This window comes from Siphateles boraxobius, unplaced genomic scaffold (genome assembly GCF_051911475.1).
Source record: "Siphateles boraxobius isolate OS27281-9 unplaced genomic scaffold, OSU_SipBor_1 35, whole genome shotgun sequence".
NCBI classification, from domain to species: domain Eukaryota; kingdom Metazoa; phylum Chordata; class Actinopteri; order Cypriniformes; family Leuciscidae; genus Siphateles; species Siphateles boraxobius.
In genome coordinates, this window is record NW_027508975.1 from 350001 (window position 1) to 371974 (window position 21974).

Consider the following 21974-nt stretch of genomic DNA (forward strand, 5'->3'; position numbering starts at 1 on the left):
GATGCATAATATTCTCACGTTTAATGCCTTTTTACATTTATTTCCACTGGTGAAGTGTTTTACGAGCTGCTATATTTATAAAATGTAATCAAATTTTTTAAAAATGCATTAAAACAAAATGAATTAGTGAAAATAATCCCATGATGGGAACCTCTAATGTGCCTGACAGAACCCTAAAACAGATACTTTTCAGGAAATGAAAAAAAAAACACTGTATTTTTTTAAAATAATTGAACAGTGTGATGTCTGAGTTGATATTGTGGCTTTATATATGATCATACACTTGCATGTGTCATTATATTATTAACATTTGACCAAAATTAAGCTCAAATGGAGTTGATCTGCTAATATCAGACATGCGTGTTTCATGCGTCATTAGAGGCAGTAAGTGTAAATCACATGACGTTTTCATCAACTTACAGGTTATAAAGTTTATTGTAGCTATACTAAACTTCATCATTTGGACAAAATCTCATGTTATATAAGATGAAGTGCTTCATACAGGCTGTTTAAAACATTATTGGCTCTGACTCTATGACAAATGCTTGATACTCTTCTCAGCTCCTTAAATACATCAAACATTAGCCTTTATAAATATTGTGTTTCCGGAGTAAAGAAAATGATGTACGTGTTCAAAGAACCAGTTCAATATTTACCCTCGCACTGCAAACAACCAGAGACGCTCCAGAATGTGTCATGATAGAAGTGGGCGGAGTTATGAGGTTTGACTGACAGTTTGAGGAGCCACTAGGAGCTACTAGGTTTAATCACAAGCTCTTTTTAATACTTTCCATTGGTTAAATATGTACAAAACCCACAGCCAGACATAAATGATGACCAATAGTAATGATATATGAAAGAAAAATGAAAATAACGAGATATGGAGATACGAGGTTTCTGCTCGACGGCGTCGTTTATAGTAAGTAGGATGTCTAAAGTGGACTAGTGAAATAGTGGCGCTTCTCCTCTCTTCTGAGAGTGTGTGTGGGTCAGTATCCGGGATCCAGAACCGTGTTTTCCTTGAGGAATGGGGTCATGTGGGGTGGGGTGGGGGGGGGGGGGGGCTGGGGGATCAGTCTTGTTCATATTCCTGGGCCGAACGCCACTGACCCGGAGCCAATGCCCACAACACTGAGAGACTACCAGACTCCCTGTGTGTACACTGCTGTGCTGTGTGTATTGATGGAGTGGAGTGTGTGTGTATTGATGGAGCTCAGTCCAGACTGGGTTGTGCCAGCAGAGACACTGTGTTTACCAGTGCAGCGGATTCACCAAGACTTGCTGGTTGACGTGTGTGCGTGTGTGTGTGTGTGTGTGTGTGTGTGTGTGTGTGTGTGTGTGTGTGTGTGTGTGTGTGTGTGTGTGTGTGTGTGTGTGTCAGACCCGTCGCCAGACCTCAGTCTTAAGGGGGGCACAATATCACAATTATTGTTAGCCTACCTTATGTATATTAATCAACTCTAGTCGCACAGCACGTAATCATCACGTTAAACATATCACCAACAGCAATATGACCATGTAGCCTATAGCCTACACCACATTACACAGAAGCAATGTTATGAATATCCATAAAACACTTGACTATACAACATATTAGATGTAACACCAGAAACATCTCTCAAACATTGCATTTTAAAGCAGTCAACAGAGGGATATGCATTGCCATGACACACACACACACACACACACACACACACACATATACATACACACGCACGCAAATACACTCGCACAGATAAACTGAGTGAGTTGAGGCAGCGCTGTCCTCTCTCCAGTCCCAGTAGTCAAGTCAAGTCATCCTCATTTATATAGCACTTTTAACAATGTAGATTGTTTCAAAGCAGCTTTACAGAGATAAACATATAATTTAATGTAACAGAGATTGGTTTGGTTTTATAGTGGCTCTTGAAAAATGTTTTTTGTGTGTGTGTGTGTGTGTGTGTGTGTGTGTGTGTGTGTGTGTGTGTGTGTGTGTGTGTGTGTGTGTGTGTGTGTGTGTGTGTCTGTGTGTGTGTGTCTGTGTGTGTGTGTCAATCCTCAATCAAATCTGTGCTTCAGTGTGTGGCTTCAATAGACACTGTCTCTGAAACATGGTACTAATGTCACAATCCAGTGTTTCTGCACAGACACCAGTGAAGTTACACAACATCAGTCTGCTTTTCAGGTCCTGAAGAGATTTAATTGCCGCTGTATATGTTTGTCCTTGAAGCAGATGAATTGATCCTGATTTAATAACTCAGCCAAGTTTGAGATCCACAGATTTCTTCAGCTGTGTCTGGAGTGAATTTTGTACGGTGGTTTTGGCACAAACACACACTGTAGGCTGTGAACTCTGCTAAAGCATTTAATGTGTGTACTATCAATATCACAGAGTTCTTCCAAAGCGCTGTCAGCAAAACGACACACACACACACACTTTTCAAAGGTCTGCTTTATTGACAGCCAACTTTTGTACATGATTTGCTCAAGGTTATTTCCAAATGATGTCAAAACGTAGTAACAGTGAAATATAGGAATTGTCGCTTTTGAAAATGAAATTTTAAGCCATTTTTTATAAAACATCTTCAATCATTTTGCTTCAGTAAATCTTGATTTTCTGCAGGAGAGCCCAGTTGAATAGGGTAGAAAATAACTAATAGATATAAACACTACAATACTTCACTTCTTGATTGATTACATTAATAATGCAACAACAAAAAAATGTATTACAAGTTTTCTGAAATGTTATGTTTAAATATGCAAATGAGTCATTATCTAATTAAATATGCACTAATTTGCATGAATTTCTAGAACAAGCATCTGAACATTGGATAAAGTCAGGTTAAAAATGCATGTTTGATTTTGTTGACATATTAGAGTTAAAGGTTTTTACAGAGGGGATTTTGGATATCTCTATTTATCAGTCCATAAATCAGAAAATACTGTCAACAGCCAGAAAAATATACATTTCCACCATTTTTTTTAGGAATAAAATGTTGGATCAAATCAGGAAAGTTGTATATGAACAAACGCCTCTGATAAAACCTTCAGAATATAGATAGGAATAAAACTGTAAAGTTTTGTAAAAAAAAACGCCTTTAAAGATATATACTGTAATTGAAATCTACAGACGCAAATAGATAAATTCTCTAAAAGATACAGTTAAAAGTGTATTTTACTAGTTTGAAAAAATCAGAAAAATTGTCAGATGCATGAAAAAACGGTGTTTTAGCCGGAAGTCTCTCGCCTTGAGAATATTTAGATATTTAGAATATCTAGATGTTTGTACTGGAAAACGGAGGAATTAGTTCTGTGTATTTATTATGTTTTCCTTAAATTCCACATTACCAAATTAAAGAAATAAATTCATGTATTTGTAAATAAATGAGAAATGTAGGCCTATTGGTGCTGCCGAATTGTTGAATGTTTCATATGTGACGGATTAATCTTATAATGGCTGTCACGCTCCTCACACACGATGAGTTTTGACATGTCACAGCCTCGGAGAGGAAACAATATATACAGCTTTTTATTTTTAGTCTTTGGCAAGGGATTCAGCTTTGCTGTGACGCACGGACTCCTACGGCACGTGTGAATTATAGCACGCAGGTTTTGTTTTTCCGCTCTACTGTGAAACGACTGTGTTTGTGCTTTCTGTACCGCAAAAGAAAAAATGAAGTGTATTATTCCAACCTTCATTCTGAGCCTCTGTCTGAAATGATCCGTTTTAAAAGTGGTTTCTTTAAAGGATTATTTCACTTTAGAATTACAATTTCCTGTTAATTTACTCTCCACCGCGTCATCTAAGATGTTCATGTGTGTGTTTTTGAGGAAAACATTCCAGGATTTTCTCCATATAGTGACTGAAGGTCCAAATGTGAGTTTCAGTGCAGCTTCAAAGTCTCGACACGATCCAGCCGAGGAATAGGAGTCTGATCTAGTCTAACCAGGGATATTTTGTAAAATAAAATAAACATTTATATACTTTTTAACCATAAATGCTTTTAGTCTGTGTTGCCGAACAACAGTTTAGGTTTGTGGAGCATGTTAGTCTGACAAACACTTCATTTCATTCAAGAAATTGAGGTTTCCGCTAGAAAAAACATACATCCTCCTTTACTCCGCATAAACATCATCCGGTGAGGAACGTTAACAAACTGCTATCGTTTCATATTAGGAAAATAAAAAGACCGGACACCAGAACGCTTCCCCTGGGCTGTTGTGAAACACCAAATAAATCTCATTCCACTCTCAGTTTTCATCACAGCTTTTCCTAGTAAAGCTTGGAGTGATTCAGCAAAAGTTCATTAAGGCTGGTGAGACGAATCCGAGATGAACTGTGTTCTGTTGACCGTACAGATGTTTGAGCTCAGACTGAAACAAAGACCACATCGTGACACGCAGCAGCGTTACTGCAACAAGTCGATATATACAACCCGGTCACACTAAATGCATCTCTATAGCACGCATTGTGTTTATCGTGCAACTTATACGTGAAAATGAGTTTTTCCATGGGTATGTTTAGCAGTGGTGTGGGGTGTGTGTGTGTTATACGTTTGGGTAGAATTAGTGGTGTGCAATAAAGTGTGTATCATATGCACACGAAAACTGCGTATCATATGCACGGAAATTTTTTTTTGCATAGAAATTGCATGATAAACACAATACTTGCTATAGAGACCCATTTTCATGAGATTACGAGTCTATTGCTCTTCTGTGAACTCAGAGACTTTCAATCGGCCTTTACTTGAATGGAGACGAGCGGGTGTGTGTGGATTCTCCTGGTCATGTGTTTTTGTGTGTGTGTGTGTGAGCCTTGATCATGGTTTTATATCACAGAGAAATTATAAAGATATTTCTATTTCAAGGCTTTGAACCAGGGTTATTCAACAGGGAGTCACAGTTTATTTAGCAACACTTTAGAAAAGCACCTTCGTATCGATCAATTTACATTACCGTTTAAAAGTTTTTGTTTTTGTTTTTGTTGTTGTTGTTGTTGTTGTTGTTTTGTTTTAAATCAGTTTTAAATAAATGCAGGGATATTTTTTTTTGATTTTCTATTTATCAAATACTCCTAAAAATATATATATACATCACTGTTTTTAACACTGATAATAATCATAAATGTTTCTTGATCAGCAAATCATCATATTATAGTGATTTCTGAAGGATCATGTGACACTGAAGACTGGAGTAATGATGCTGAAAATTCAGCTTTGATCACAGGAATAAATTACACTTTACTATATATTCACATAGAAACTGCAATAAATGCAGCCTTGGTGAGAGGAAGAGTTGACTTTCTAAAACATTTAAAAGTCTTACTGACCCCAAAAACAATTGATTAGTATGCATGTTAACTTTCAATCAAATTTAATTTATAGCTTATTTATGATGTGCATCACTGCATAAGACAAAGATTGATTTTAGAAAGAATGATCATATTTCAGCCAGTATTAGTGTTTTAATGCACACTTGTCACAATCTTAATGTATATTAAGCATATAATATAGTCACCTTTTGTCTTTATTTTTTTGTGCATTTTGTGCCAGGTCTCTTTTTTATTGTTAATTTTAATGTTAATAAAAAAATGCAAAATATAAAAAACATTCTAATAATTGAAATTAATACAAAAAAAATTAAATGTGGTATCTGCCCCAACCAATGTCTATGAAGAAGTGAAAAGTATATTAAGCACTATTTGCAGAGATACAAGTCAAGTTATGCATTAACGTGTTTGCGTCGGCTGTTTGAATCCCGAGGAAGTTTAGTTGTAGAGTGCTGACAAGTTTGACATTTTGTATGACAGAAAGTGAAGAATGCTTTCTTTCTGAATAATCGGTATTGCACTGGTGTTTTAATATAGGATGTAAAAATACAGCCTGTCAGCGCAGAACAGAATACATCACTTAGGCATCGCTCATACGCAGAACTCGCGAACAGTCAGTCCATTAATCTTGGTTTCGAGACCGCAACAATGCACTTCATCTTAATGAGCATGATGTCACTGAACAATGTTTGCTGCAGTATTTGATGTGGGTGGCTTTAAAGTGATTAGGCAGTGTGTTACAAGAACGTCTATGAGATGGATGAAGTGTGAGGAACAAAACATTGAAAAAAGGAAAAAAATCCCACTTAACAAGTCTCACACACTTGGCCTCTAATGCCTGTCGTTGCATCACTCGCCTCTTTGGACATCCCTAAAATACAATACATTTTCCAAGTCTCTTTCCAAAATTCATCTTAGAAGAGATTTATGAAGCTCAATCTCTACTGTCTGGTCTTATTTGTGGCGATGACTTTCAGGAAATGATTTTGTGGGGTCGTACATGTTTCATTTGGTGTTGCTTTCATTGCTGGCATGCCTTTGCAGTTTAGTTTTTTGGCTTAGAGAATGACACTTTGGATAAAAATAAAAACACACTAGTAGGAGCGGTAATAACCCTCAGGTTAAGACCTTGGGCAGAACTATTGGTGACACAATGAAGCAAGATGGAAAAATCAAACGCCGTCATCAAATTATAAAGCATAAAATGTTGCATAAAATTAAGCGTTTGAACCCAGGCCTGCATTAAGTGAGGGTTGTGAATTTGCGGTTAAAATCCTCAAGTGTGTATGGATGGAGTTGAGTTACACGCTCTGTGTGGTTTCTGGATTATACGGTATGGGCTTTCCCAGCCAATGCCCTTTTATTTTCAGGCTCTACTAGAACAGTTTTTCCTGCTTGAATGTTGATTATTTTTCCCATTGTTGCGGCTCCTCTCTTCCCAGTCTGTCAGTAACGCTCAGGACTGTGTTTCCCGAAAGCATCATTAGCCAACTATGATCACAGGTTCTGTCGTTATCATCAGTTCAACGAGTCGTTGTTTCCCGAAAACATCGTTCTAACGAACATTGGCAAACAGCATCGCAGAGTTAGAAGAAGAGTTTCTTGTTTGCATGACATGTGGACTCAATAAATCCTGATCTTTAGCAAAATAAGCAAGATGACATTCAGTGCAATCTGTATCTTTTATTTAGAGTTCACGATGTAATTTACGTCTTTTAGTTTGTCCAGAGATTTAAAGCGCCGTTTTTGAAGAGTGCGCATATGTGTGTGTGTGCTCTAGTGCGTAAGAGTATAATAACTGAGAATAAAATGAGAAATATTCCTCAGATGTCCGTAATTTATAGCAAAACATCTAACATTAATTAGATCTCAAAAAAAGTAGTTAGTTCTCCTGTGTGACATCATTAAACAACACGGCTGAACAAACAATTTGCGGCAATACAGTTTCGGGAAACAGTCGTGACTAGCTAGTTGAATTCTTCAACGATGCATCTTACTATGATAGTGAAGCAACGAGTTACGGCGTTGTACGGGAAATACCATTGTTTACTTCCTGTCTCTATGAAGACCCCTCCTCCTGCTGTGATTGGTCGTGCGCTTCGAGTGTGTTTGGGAAATGTCCCGCCCCTTACCATAACCGCCAGTTTAACACACTACTAACTAACTCAACCAGGCCCCGCCCCTTTATTCTGCGTATGAATTATTATAATGAGGAATATTGTGACGTGTTCGTTCCCGGAAGAAACTCAAGACTACAATGGAGGCGTTTCAGGAGTTCAGAAACACTGACGCTGATATAGAGAAGAACTGGAGCTTTTTCATGGTCAAACAGCAACATTACACACTGAAGATGAACATGGAAAACATGCTTCTCAAGAATGGAAATGCGGGTCATGAGTGTGAAGGAATTCTGCGTAAATCACTGATGAATGTTTCTGGCAGTAAATCCAAGGCCTTCTCTCTCTCTCTCTCTCTCTCTCTCTCTCTCTCTCTCTCTCTCTCTCTCTCTCCCTCTTCTCTGTCTCTCTTTCTCTCTCTCTATCTCTCTCTCTCTCTCTTCTCTGTCTCTCTTTCTCTCTCTCTATCTCTCTCTCTCTCTTCTCTGTCTCTCTTTCTCTCTCTCTATCTCTCTCTCTCTCTCTTCTCTGTCTCTCTTTCTCTCTCTCTATCTCTCTCTCTCTCTCTCTCTCTTCTCTGTCTCTCTTTCTCTCTCTCTATCTCTCTCCCTCTCTCTCTCTCTCTCTCCCTCTCTCTCTCTCTCTCCCTCTCTCTCTCTCTCTCCTCTCTCTCTCTCTCTCTCTCTCTCCCTCTCTCTCTCTCTCTCTCTCTCTCTCTCTCTCACTCTCTCTCTCTCTCTCTCTCCCTCTCTCTCTCTCTCTCTCTCTCTCTGTCTCTCTCTCTCTCTCTCTCTCTCTCACTCTCTCCCTCTCTCTCTCTCTCTCTCCCTCTCTCACTCTCTCTCTCACTCTCTCTCCCTCTCTCTCTCTCTCTCTCTCTCTCTCTCTCTCCCTCTCTCTCTCTCTCTCTCTCTCTCTCTCTCTCTCTCTCTCTCTTCTCTGTCTGTCTCTCTCTCTCTCTCTCTCTCTCTCCCTCTCTCACTCTCTCTCTCACTCTCTCTCCCTCTCTCTCTCTCTCTCTCTCTCTCCTCTCTCTCTCTCTCTCTCTCTCTCTCTCTCTCTCTCTCTCTCTCTTCTCTGTCTCTCTCTCTCTCTCTCTCTCTCTCTCTCTCTCTCTCTCTCTCTCTCTCTCTCTCTCTCTCTCTCTCAGGTTGTTCCTGAAGAGCCACAGTGGGACGGCGGGCCGGCAGAGCAGTTTGGCGATCCACGGCACTGACTTCAGCACTAAAGACGTCGACAATGACAACTGCACATGCAAGTGTGCGCTGATGCTCAGCGGCGGTGAGACACACAACCTCTCATTTAAACATCTATTGCAACCCAATCTTGTTCCTTTTGCAGTTACCCATGATTCTCAGGAAGAGGCTGACATTTTGTTTAATGACATGCAGCTACTGCAGCATTTACAGTCCTCAGCTCAGCTGTCTGTTGCTCAGACCAGATATTGGCTTATTTTAAATTGGACATGACAAAGTAATAACATCAGAAATCCTTCCAACAGATTAATTCAGGTATTTTTGATTCACTACAAAGAATCGACTCATAAGAGTCATTCATTTAGTAATCAAAATGTACTTGTCATGCTGTATGCTTTTCGATCATATGGTCCTCATAATATTTTGTTGTATGAATATGTAAACAGTCAATATATCAAAAGAAAAAACAGAGCCTTCTGAACCTTGATCTAGCTGTGAGTTCAGTGCGCTTCCAAATAGACTCCGCCCACACACTCTTCTGATTGGCTGTGATTTTGGATTGATCTGGTTGTGAGTGCAGTGCACTTCCAGAGATACTCCGCCCACACTCTCTTCTGATTGGCTGTGATTTGGAAGCGTAACAGCTTCACAGCGTAACAGAAACAAGATCATTTTTCTTACCCCATTGGCGGATCATTTTGCTTGTTTTAAGCAACAACTCACTTAATTTGGATTTATTTCCCCAGAAAACAAGACATAACATCTTATGGCTTTTTACTCATCTAGTGAATGCATCTTGATTGAAGTATTTTTAGATATTTGGACTGGAAACAAGACAAAAATACTAAGTAAAATTAGCTTTTTTGCTAATTTTGCACACTTGTTAATGGTGGAGAACGAGTTAAGAACCACTAATGGGCCCGAGCATCATGAATCATTCATTTATTTCAGATAAACTACTTAAATAGCTGCTATAATGATACTCTCTACATAGACTTTGTGAAGTGTGCAGACAGTAGGAGTGTGTGTCTGTGTACACCTCATGCTTTCCTTTTGGCAGAGGAACTGCACAAAGCTTTGAGGACGAGGTAATGAGGTCTTTGTGGACTGTGAGGAGTCTCGCAGAATGGCCTGAGCACCAAGTATCTGTATAGACTTGCATAGTCTCTCCTCGAGGATGTAGACCACCGACAGTCTATGTGTTTCATGCAGAAAGCTCTTATTTAATCATTTAATAAAGCAGGCATTGAGAGAGATCCTGTCCACCCGAATCTGCCATCACCTTCTCCATCCTCGGTGGCCAATATCTAAATGGGGCCCTGACAGTGATTCATCTCTGAGATATTTAATATCAGGATGAGAATAAATATGAGCCTTACAGTAGTGTGACATGCATAAATATGCTGTATATGCAAGGGGATTTGTGTAATGCAAATAATAAAAAATAATAGTGTCGCGGTGAAAGATTTTTAATGAGTTTGTAATGAAAAAACTGAGCGGAAATGTTTCGAAATATAACCCTTTAAATTCTGTAGCGTAAATGCTCTAATGAAAGACATATTGGTTCCAGCTCTGGTTTATATCATGAAATCAAACTTTTATCATTCTGTTGCCTCATTTCTTGTTATTCGGTGTGGTTAACAAGCCTATAAAACACAGCGAGGCATTCGCCCGGATAAAGGCCTGAGATTAGAAGCATGGTAACAAGTACAATCAGCATCCAATCAGTTTACAGAGTCAGTGAGAGTCGTGACGAAGGGCAGCGATGTTGGCTCGCGGCGGCTGGAGAAATGGCACAGATATCTCTGGCATTTGAGCCTGTGAACTGAACCTCAAGTCCTTCATGGGAAAGAGACGTGCTAAAATGGGCACCATGTGGGCACATTTTTTGTGTACGTGTAATTGAAGGCCAGATGAGTGCAAAAAATGATGTTCTTACTCAGTATTTTTGTCCTGTTTTCCAGGACAGGTATCTAAACATTCTTAAATCAAGATACATTTACTGGAGAAGCAAAATGATGAAAGATATTAAGGCTTGTTTTCTGATAAGTGAGTTTGTGCTTAAAACAAGAGCAAATATCTGTCAGTGGAGTCAGAAAAATAAAAAATAAATCCCCCCTTTGGATGTGAGTGCAGTGTTCTTGCAGAGAGACTCCGCCCACACACTCTTCTGATTGGCTGTGACTTTAGATTGATTTGGATGTTAGTGCAATGTTCTTGCAGAGAGACTCCGCCCACACACTCTTCTGATTGGCTGTGACTTTAGATTGATTTTGATGTTAGTGCAATCTTTTTGCAGAGAGACTCCGCCCACACACTCTTCTGATTGGCTGTGACTTTAGATTGATTTGGATGTGAGTGCAGTGTTCTTGCAGAGAGACTCCGCCCACAAGCTCTTCTGATTGGCTGTGACTTTAGATTGATTTGGATCTGAGTGCAGTGTTCTTGCAGAGAGACTCCGCCCACACACTCTTCTGATTGGCTGTGACTTTAGATTGATTTGGATGTGAGTGCAGTGCGCTTGCAGAGAGGCTCCGCACACAAGCTCTTCTGATTGGCTGTGACTTTAGATTGATTTGGATGGGAGTGCAGTGTTCTTGCAGAGAGACTCCGCCCACAAGCTCTTCTGATTGGCTGTGACTTTAGATTGATTTGGATGTGAGTGCAGTGCGCTTGCAGAGAGACTCCGCCCAGACACTCTTCTGATTGGCTGTGACTTTAGATTGATTTGGATGTGAGTGCAGTGCGCTTGCAGAGAGACTCCGCCCACAAGCTCTTCTGATTGGCTGTGACTTTAGATTGATTTGGATGTGAGTGCAGTGCACTTGCAGAGAGACTCCGCCCACACACTCTTCTGATTGGCTGTGATTTTAGATTGATTTGGATGTGAGTGCAGTGCGCTTGCAGAGAGACTCCGCCCACACACTCTTCTGATTGGCTGTGACTTTAGATTGATTTAGATGTGAGTGCACTGTTCTTGCAGAGAGACTCCACCCACAAGCTCTTCTGATTGGCTGTGACTTTAGATTGATTTTGTTGCGTCTCATACTCGTCTCCTAGTTGTTGTTTATTTCATTGTATCGCATTGCAACTTTGTCCTGGACAACAGTGGCTTTTTATGTGATTTGGTTGTATTTTTATGAGAAAAATACTTGTTATATGATTTATTTCATATTGCATGTTAGCTTTCTTTCAGGATATTGTGATATCACAAACACATATGATATTACTCAACAATTTTGTCTTGTTTTGCATTAAAAATATCAAACATTCTTAAATCAAGATACATTTAACTGATTAGCTAAATGACCAGTCTTGTTTCGGGAGATAAATAATCAAAATTACATGACTTTATGCTTAAAAAAATAGTGATAAAAATAATCTTGTTTTCCCTTTAAATTAAGTTTCTTTCTTTGACTCCACTGACAGATATTTGTTCTTGTTTAAAGCACAAACTCTCTTTATTTTTTATTTTAAAAAACCCAGAAGAAAAACATATTCAGTCATAATATCTTCAGTCATTTTGCATCTCCAGTAAATGCATTTGGATTTACATCGCATTCTCATCCCAAGGCGTCATTTTATTCACACTTTTGACCATGCTTCCAAATCCGACGCGCATGGCACCCTTTAGCGTCAGTAAGATGACGCTTATCCTCGTGCGTCATCTAACGCCTTTAGCGTCAGTTAGATGACGCTTATCCTCGTGCGTCATCTAACGCCTTTAGCGTCAGTTAGATGACGCTTATCCTCGTGTGTCATCTAACGCCTTTAGCTCCAGTTAGATGACGCTTCCGTTTTTAGCGTCAGTTACATGATGCTTCCGTAATGGGTAGGTTTAGGTCTGGGGTAGGGTTAGCGTCTCATATTGACGCTAAAGGGTGCCTTGTGCGTCAGATGTTGAAGCATGGTCAACAGCGTCAGTTACATGACGCCTTGGGATGAGAATGGGCTAGGATTTAACAATGTTTCAATAGTTGCACTGGAAAAGAAGATTCATAACTGCATTAACGATAGTAAATGTGTGTGTTTTAGGATGGTGGTACGATGCCTGCGGTCCATCCAACCTGAACGGCGTTTACTACAGACAAGGACAACACGTCGGAAAATTCAATGGAATCAAGTGGCACTATTTTAAAGGCCCGAGTTACTCTCTCCGATCCACTGTCATGATGATCCGACCGGCCGACTTCTCGTAGTCCTCCACAAATATCCCCAAAAGCTTTGGAAAGTGTTATTCTTCGGCCCGTGACATTGCCCTGCGTATAATGCAGCTTTAATTCGAGATACACTCCTGTGAATACGAGGCTGTCCTGTCGCCCTCATGGAGAGATGGAAAACTCCCTGGGAATTTAGGGCAGGAGCGGACATGGCTAGGCTTTTATTTTTAAATATCAAAGGTATGAATTCAAGTGCCAATCACTTGTCACTCAGGACCTGTGGACTGTTTTAATGCAGACACATCACCTTTGATGGAAGTGCGTCGCCCTGCAGTCGTCTGGCTTTCAAATCTCAATTTACAAGCGGCTCGAATGTCCTTCAATATCCTAAAAGGACCTATTAATGTTTTATACAAACGTGTTGCACAGTTATATTTGGGTTATGATATTTTACTTCACATTTTTATGCTCTTTTTTTATCCCAGTATATTATTACTTTTTTATTTTGTACATTATTCCTGTCAACATGAAGAAAACCATAGCATGAAGCATTAAAGGTGACTTACAGTGCTATTTACAAGGAACATTTTCAGCAAAGATTAGCACAGCCGTCCTTAAAGTTATTCTTATTTAGTAGTTTTGCCTTGCTTTTCATTTTAAATAATCCAAATATATATATAATATAAAATTAAGATACATTTACTTGAGAGGCTGAATGAGTGAAAAAAATGAAGATTAAAAATGAAGTGAGTTTGTGCTTAAAGAACAAGAACAAATATCTGTCAGTGGAGTCATAAAAATAATCTTAATTCAAAGGGAAAACTAGATGATTTTTCTGAAACTGTCAAAAATCTGAAAAATCATCTTGTTTTCCCTTTGAACATGTCAGATATTTGTTCTTGTTTTAAGCGCAAACTCAATTAATGTTTATGTTTTTTTTTTTTTTCAGAAAAGTAATTTAGCTTCTCCAGTAAATGTATCTTGATCTTTAAAACAAGACTGAGATACTGTTCTGTGTGCAAAGTGAATATTAATAATGGCTTTGAACTTTTGTGAACACAACATTGCTCGGCATCATATTTTGAATGCATGCCAAAGATCACAGCTATTACAGATAATACCATAAAAATATTGATCTAATATTAATCATTGTTACAACTGATGAACTAAAGCCAATGGCACATACGGTACTGGTGCAGAATAATACAAATAACAATGTTTTAATTCATTCATACCATATTGTCTTATGCGAATTTGCCATTTTTAAGAATGTTTTGCAGTTTTATATGTAGTAGCTCTTCTCAAAAGCAGTGTTATTCCAGCCCATTCTCATCCCTAGGCGTCATGAAACTGACGCCTTGGGAATCATTTTGACCATGCTTCAATATTCGACGCTTTAGGCACCCTTTAGCGTCAGTTACATGACGCGATCCTAGGGCGTCATCTTACTGACGCTTTACCTTTAACGTCAGTTAGATGACGCTATCTAATCCGAACCCTACCCCAGACCTAAACCTACCCGCGTCATCTAACTGACGCTTAGGTAAAGCGTCAGTAAGATGACGCCCTAGGATCGCGTCATGCAACTGACGCTAAAGGGTGCCTAAAGCGTCGAATATTGAAGCATGGTCAAAATTGTCATTTTAGTGACGCCTTGGGGTGAGAATGCGTTGGTTATTCTTACCGACAAGCTTGGATGATCTTTTACATTTATCCTTGAACCTAAGCTTTGCAGAAATGTTGAGTTATTGAAAGGAAAAGCTTTCATGGAGTCAGGTAAGCGCCTGAGTTTTCATTTGTATGAGAATTTATGTGTTGCGGTTTTAGGGCCGGATCACACAAAATGCATTTTTTTAACAGTTTTTGTATTTAAAATTGTTTTGCTGCTTTTTTGTTTTGCACTGAAACAGCAGCCGTTTTAAAATCATGCATTCTTTTCCATTCTCATGTTTTTCATTGCGCTGCGCGGCTTTTTAATCATTTGACATGTAAACATGCGCCAGACCGACTTTAATCAAAATAAAACATTCTGCTTCGTCAGCGTTTAATGCATGATCATCACGTTTTCATCTTTTAAAGTCGACCGAAACCTTGCATTCTTGTCCATAAGCGTGTTCTTGTGAACGGTCTATTTTCAGTAACAATTTACAGGAAGGGTCTATTTGTTGAACTAACAATGAAAAAAAGTTGCATCTGTTAATTGTGTTTACTTCACCTGAAATATGAACTATACTGAACAGATTTTTATTAGGGGTGAAACGATATCCTCATGTCACGATTCGATACATATCACAATCCTGAACTCACGATACAATATTATTGAGGTACTCCAAGACATAAAAGGTTATCAAAAAAATTACTGTTGATTAAAATGCCAAATTTGGTGTTACATTGTTAGTGAAAACTTAAATTTTTTCACGCACAGTAATTTTTATTTTGGGTGAAATATACACAATACATATTGTCACTATCCACGATACAAATTGTTGCATTTTTGTATTGGGATATATTGTGACACAATATATTATTACACCTCTAATTTTTATTAACTAACATTCACAAAGGATAATGAACACAGTTTATGTTAGTTAATGCATTAACTAATGGGACCTTTCTGTGAAGTGTTACCAAAAAAGCATAATTTTGTAAATGTATTTTTTGAGTTGGCAGGATTGTAAAGAGATGTTATTTTCAGCTCACAGAAGTTCTACTCGCTTCTGTCTTTCATCAAAGTCGTCTGATAATATTCTTCTATGTCGCTGTAAGTGAGTTTACTAATTCTGTCTTCCATCAAACAACAACAGCATGGAGTATTTTACTGGAAACAGGTACTTTATTGTAAGTCCATAACCTGGCTTTTCATCTGCAGAATGGCCTGTTTATGATCACACTCCAAATACTGTGTTCGGAAATGGCTTTTCAGAGGAAAGCACTGCTTTACTTTTTATTTTTTATTAGCGCAGAGCCATCAATATGTTTTGAATGAACAAAAATGTAGCTAAAGCAACAATAATGGTATGGACTTTTAAATTTCATTTGCCGTGTTATTTAAACACTTCGTCCTTTGTAACAATGTTCATGATGTTCAATGAATGAAGAACTTTTATTAGGCCAATGTACTATTAAGCACAAACTCACTTAATATTGAATTTTTCCTTTAAAAAACAAGACTTAATGTCATCTTGCTTTTCCAATAAATGTATCTCGATGTAAGAATCCTTAGATAGATTAGTACTGGAAAACGAGACAAAAATAGAGGAGAGCGGGGCACAATAACGCTTTTTGACTTTCTCAATTTGTGTAAACATAGAGTTCAGAGTATTTATTTTTTCTTACATTAATTTCAAACATGTCTAGTAAAATGATGCGGTTTTGTTTTATTAATACAGTGTTTACTAGTTTCCTGATTCACCCTGAAAGAATGGAAGTGAAATGTGACAACATGCCCCATAGGTGGAGCACATTATAACGTGACCATATGACAGATTAACATGCTATCTGATCTAATCAAAAAATATACAAGACCAACTAAAATATTTTCTCAATAAAACACCATTATTAACTTTTTCATATAAAATATGGGCATTTTTTAATAATTCAAAATAAAGTATTTTTTGAGTTTGACAACAAACACCACAAAACACAGCTATACAGCATAGTTCAAAACATGATAATAATTAATCATTTCTGAACATTGACTCTAAGTCTCTATTCACCTTTTTTTCATGGTTTCTCAATAGAATTGAAAAAAGTCTAGAATAAAATATCATAGTTCTAATAGGAGTTCATTGTGACAACATGCCCCGCCGGTGTTTAAAACCCGACGAGTGTTTCTGCTGTTAGATCAGCATTAAAGAACTATCAACTGTTAAATAACAGAGATAAGATTAAAATAATATCAGATTTGTCTAATTTTAAATAAAAACAGCAAACATTTACTTACTCCTTTTTTACTTGTTTACTTGTACATTTACTTGTTATGCATAAATAAATGTTCAGTGATATCTTCCAAAGAAGTTTTAATTTTTGCGCATTTTTTTCTCTATATAGTGTTGATATGGCAACTAGTAAATAAAGTTTCATCATGCCGGCATGTGTGCAAAGTTTTAAACCATGTGTGTTACAACGAGCCCGCATTAGCATTAGTGTGTGTGTTAGTGTGTTAGTGTGTGCCCCGATCACTCCTAATGCTCTGGAATCCAGAGTCTTTCTTTTTCTTTCACGCCGCTATTCAGCATTTTTTATTTGAGTCACGTCGCTCCTATAGACACAATATTTACACACGGCAGAAGAAAAAAGCATAAAGAAGAGCAATTTGTGTATAGAACGGGCCCTGAGCGAGCGAGACACCTTTGTGTCGGAGCGAGAGACTGTTAGTTCTGTTAGTTCTGGACCGTGACAGATTATCGAGGTGTCAAACGATGCTGTCGGGACCGACAAAATCCCCCATAGTTGACATTCCTACACACTAATCGAAGGGTTAAGCAAACGACGGGCGCTTGTAAACCTCCATTTGTCCTTCAACACCTGAACTGACCCACTACACCCTCAACAATGGAGAATCAAGACACATTCAGGACGTGCGATGGATTCAAGCCAACATGATATAACAGAAGAGGCTTTGCGTCTCTGAGATATAGTTTAACATGTGCATTGATGACACATTGATATGGTTTAGTCTCTGTGAAGGCCGACTCAAACGCTCCACTGGCGTTTCTGAAGACGGATCTTTCCTGTTTGCACAAGCGAATGGCTTTTTTGTTGCAGGAACCAGAGAAACGGGCCACTGACCCCAGATCAGACGAGAGTGAACACCACAACATGTTCACTTCAGAATTAACATTTCCTGATCATTTACTCTCCCCAACGTCATCCAAGATGTTCATGTCTTTCTTTCTCCAGTCGAAAAGAAATTAAGGAAAACATTGCAGGATTTTCTCCATGTAGTGACTTCGGTAACACTTCATTTTACAGTCCTGTTTCCCATGTACATAACTGGGTAATAACTGGGTACTAACCCTGAACCTACCCTTAACCCATGTACTTACCGTATATTACCCAGTACTTTCTAGGTAAGTGCACTGTAAATACTGTACTGTAAAATGAAGCGTTTCCGTGACTTCAAAGGTCCAAATGTGAGTTTCAGTGCAGCGTCAAAGTCTCAACACAGTGACTATTGTAAAGCATTGTAATGAAAAAGTACGTTTCTATAAAGAAGAATAAAGGGTTCCATCACTTCAACACCAACTTTTGTTTTATGTTCATATTTTAGCTATCATTAACTTGAATGTTGCTTCCCCTATCCTAGACTGGGTGGAACATAACAATATATATAACCTTTAACCCATCATGGGCTCATTTTATGGACTTAGTTTTAATTAATCAAATTTTTTTTTTATTCTGATTCAATTTTACGAACTAAACAGCTTGTAAACATACTTTATCAGTAGAAAAAATGTAAATAACCGTTAAACATGAGAGTATTATGCAATCATTCAAGACATTTCTCCTTATAAAGAATCTTTTTGGCTTTATATATATATATATATATATAGAACCACATTGACCACATTGGTTTGACAGTAAACATTGGAATGACATTGATCCAAATTGTTTCTTTTTGTGCTCCATAGAAGAAATGAAGTAATAGAAATTTGGAACATGATGGTGAGTAAATGTTGACAGAATTTTGATTTTTTTGGGTCAACTAGTGCCTGAGAAACACACAACCTCATTGCGACACCACTGAATAAATGATTCATTTTAAATATGCATCAAAAGGTCAGCGCTTGTTGATCAGGGTCATCGCTATTTTAAAATGCACTGACACATCCGTGGTTTTAGAGAAACAGATACTCAGTGTATCGACAGATCTCTTACTCTGGAGATTTCCCTGCTTGGCATCGTCCGGCTGCGTTGATGTTGAGTCTGAGAGTGTAAACACACAGTTCGAGGTTTGGGACTTCTCTCCCTTTAGAAGTCCAGAAGGTGTTTGTGGTGATGGATGGATGGATGGAGAGCGTACGAGTGAAACTTGATTTGGAGGCGGTGAGGTAATAAGAGTCGTCGAAGGCTGAATCAGACCCACGGGACTGAGAAAACCTCTGTTTGTTTGCTTGCTCAGTGGCATTCGCCTTTATTTCACCAGCGGCAATCCACCGTGACACAGAGCCCTTTATACAACACGAGTTTGCTTTCATTGACTTTATTAAACGGGATTGCAGAGCCGTTTTGTACTCCAGACACGTCGAGGAAAGGCTGAGAGGCCATAAATGGGTGCTGGAATAGTGTTATCTTAGTATCATTGAGATATATATTAGTTAATTAGGTGACACTTTATTTTAAGGTGTCATTAATTGTGTATATTTAAGTACTGAGTAATATTAAGCAAGTACATATTACTATAGGATTAGGATTTGGTTGAGGGTTAGTTGCATGTAATTATACTGTTATTACTACTGTAGTATGTGTAACAAGGACACTGTAAAATAAAGTGTCACCGTTAATTATAATAACCTTGGCTCAGAAGTGATCGACTGGCTTTTTCTGTGAGTAATGAAACCTACAAAGCAAACATAATGCACAACAAACATGGCACATAAATCAACACAGAAAAAAAAAACGAAGCAAGTGTTTCTGACCACAAGGGGGTGGAAAAATACAGATTTAAAATAAAAATCTCTTTTTGTATGCTCAAGAACGTCGATATGGTCATGAAGATATTTTCGCAGAAAGGCTCTTGTGTTTTACAACATCATCCTTTTCTGTGAGATGACGAGTGAAGGCACAAACACTCACATGTTAATAAAAGGGTTTTTAATCCTCTTGTGAGCGGACATATTTGTGTAAGAATAATGTTTTATCCATTATATCCCAAAGCAAAGCAATTAAAACACAGCAAAGATAAAGGACGATCAATCATGTAAAACACACAAAGAAGGGAAGATCTTTTAATTACTCATGTTTTTAGAAAGCATGTTTTCCTCTCTCTCAGATCTCCAGATTGCATCATATTTTAATACCGCTTTATGGTGTTGTGCTTCTCAGGGAAAGTTGTAATGGATGTTCAGTGTGTATCCTCGGGAGAGTTAGTGTCTGACACACAGTTCTCCAGCATGAGGTCATGGCTTGCTGAGTTTGCTTAACACTTCTCCATAGGGATGCTGACTCAGGAGCAAACTCATAAAGATGTGTTCTGAGGATTGACAGATTCCTGCAAATATATACATTTACATGAAATACATTATATTGATTGAGAAAGGAAAAAATAAGTTCTTGTTTTTAATATTTATAAAGTGGTGTTTTCCTGTATATCAGCACGTTTGCAAATGTGATATTGATTTAATACAATATTGTCTGTTTTTTAAACAACTGTTTCTTTAAAATGGGCCTCCAAATTGCAATGACCGCCTCTGATATACAACTATATATATATATATATATATATATATATATATATATATATATATATATATATATATGCATTGTATATATGTATGAAACGATGTCAATCGCCATTTGGCCGGTGACATTTTTATGAATTCTAACATATCAATTGGCCTTCTACTTCCTGCTCAGCTACTGTTCGGACGCTCTCGCTTACTGCTCCGCGCTTTGCTCTATCGCTTTTATATTTCTATATTTTATCTCCTTTTATCACCTAATTTTAACTTCAGCAAATCAGCACAGTGCTCAAACGTTTGGATTACTACAAAAAAAAGCAGAATTATTTTATTCAACCAGCCTCCCACTGAAAGCTTACATTCCGGGGAAGAGAAAACAAAACTGCCTACATTCATAAGGATAAGAAAATGCCTCCTCTGGAATCTACTTGCTGCTCCAACTGCCACAGACTTTTACAAAGGATTGCAATTCTTGAAACAAAGTTAATTGCGGGACCACCAAACCAGACGGAACACACAACAGAGCCTCGTCATGGACGTCCTCAGCATACAGCCGGTGAGTCCCATGAATCTAGTGCTTCTCGACAGGCCATACTGAGTGTAGAGAAACAAGCCGATCGTTTTACTAATCGATGGCACAAACAGGGTGCGAGACCCAAAGGCACTCGAGACATCAGATTGTCACGAGCATCACATATTACTGCAGTAGCATCCTCTACCCCAGATACGGCTCTGACAAGGACTGCAAACACTGGTCTCCTACCACCGCCTATACATCTTGAGAACAGATTTGAAGTATTAATGAATGAGGAATCCCCAAATTTGATGAATGTGATTGAACACAGACTGAATCAACCAGTAGCTAACACTGATGCTAACTGGGGCTCAAGGTCGAGCAGACAGCGGCACTCAGCTCACAGTGCAGCCGAGCCCAGGACTCTGATAGTGGGCGACTCCGTAATCAGAAACATTAATAGCAGGGATACAACAACGTGCTGCCTTCCACAAGCAACAACATCTGATGTAAACAGGGAACTTCAGAACATTCTGATGAAACATAAGACTGCAAATCGACTGATCATTCATGTGGGGAAGAATGATATTCATAAAGAGCAGTCGGAACTTCTTAAAAAGGATTTCAATGAACTTTTTGAAACACTTAAAAGACTGAAAGTTCAAACATTCATCAGTGGACCACTCCCAGCAAGAGGAACAAACAGGTTTTCACGGTTGCTTGGGCTTAATACATGGCTGCAAAAAACCTGCAATATAAAAGGAGTGAACTTTATTGACAACTTCAATCTTTTCTGGAGTCAGAGGCAACTGTTTCAACAGGATGGCCACCACCCAAACAAACTTGGTTCAAGAGTGCTAAAGGACAATATCTACTTCTCCCTCCGTCATCCTTCTGCAATGTGTGCCAATCCACTCAACCTGAATGGCACACACACACCTGGATACAGTATGAATGACCACAGGATTTCACTTCAGCCCCTGAATGGACATGCGGTTGACACATCACACAAGGACAGTGATAACACCACTCAGCCACAACAACCTCTGCTCACGGACACAATCTCAGCTGAGCCCTGCCCACAGAGCTCACCACAGACAGACTGTGACATACCAGCACTGCTCCAATATACAGCACCCAAGGACGACTTTCTGGAAAACAGCCAGGGAAACCAGGACAGCATATTACAGCCTCCAATAACACCAGAGCAAAAATCACTCTCACTGGAAACATTATCACTCTCTCCAGCATCTCCACTTCTGTGCTTCTCAGAGAA

At 38.5% G+C, this 21974-nt stretch overlaps 1 protein-coding gene across 3 annotated transcripts in view; it reads left to right on the top strand.

Annotated features, from left to right (window-relative positions):
• Window positions 1–14831, top strand: part of angpt1 (angiopoietin 1) — a 98816-nt gene extending 83985 nt beyond the window's left edge. Inside the window, exons 8-10 of one of the 3 annotated variants that reach the window (XR_013190402.1) lie at window positions 8576–8706; window positions 12657–14193; window positions 14353–14831. Coding sequence is in view for 2 of the 3 variants with exons in the window: in XM_077195730.1 (XP_077051845.1) it covers window positions 8576–8706; window positions 12657–12820 (295 nt within the window). In the remaining variant the exon portion in view is untranslated. Of the gene's footprint in view, window positions 1–8575; window positions 8707–12656 lie in introns of all 3 variants that reach the window. The other 2 variants (XM_077195730.1, XM_077195731.1) reach the window with 2 other exon arrangements.
• The last annotated feature ends 7143 nt before the right edge of the window (window positions 14832–21974 follow it).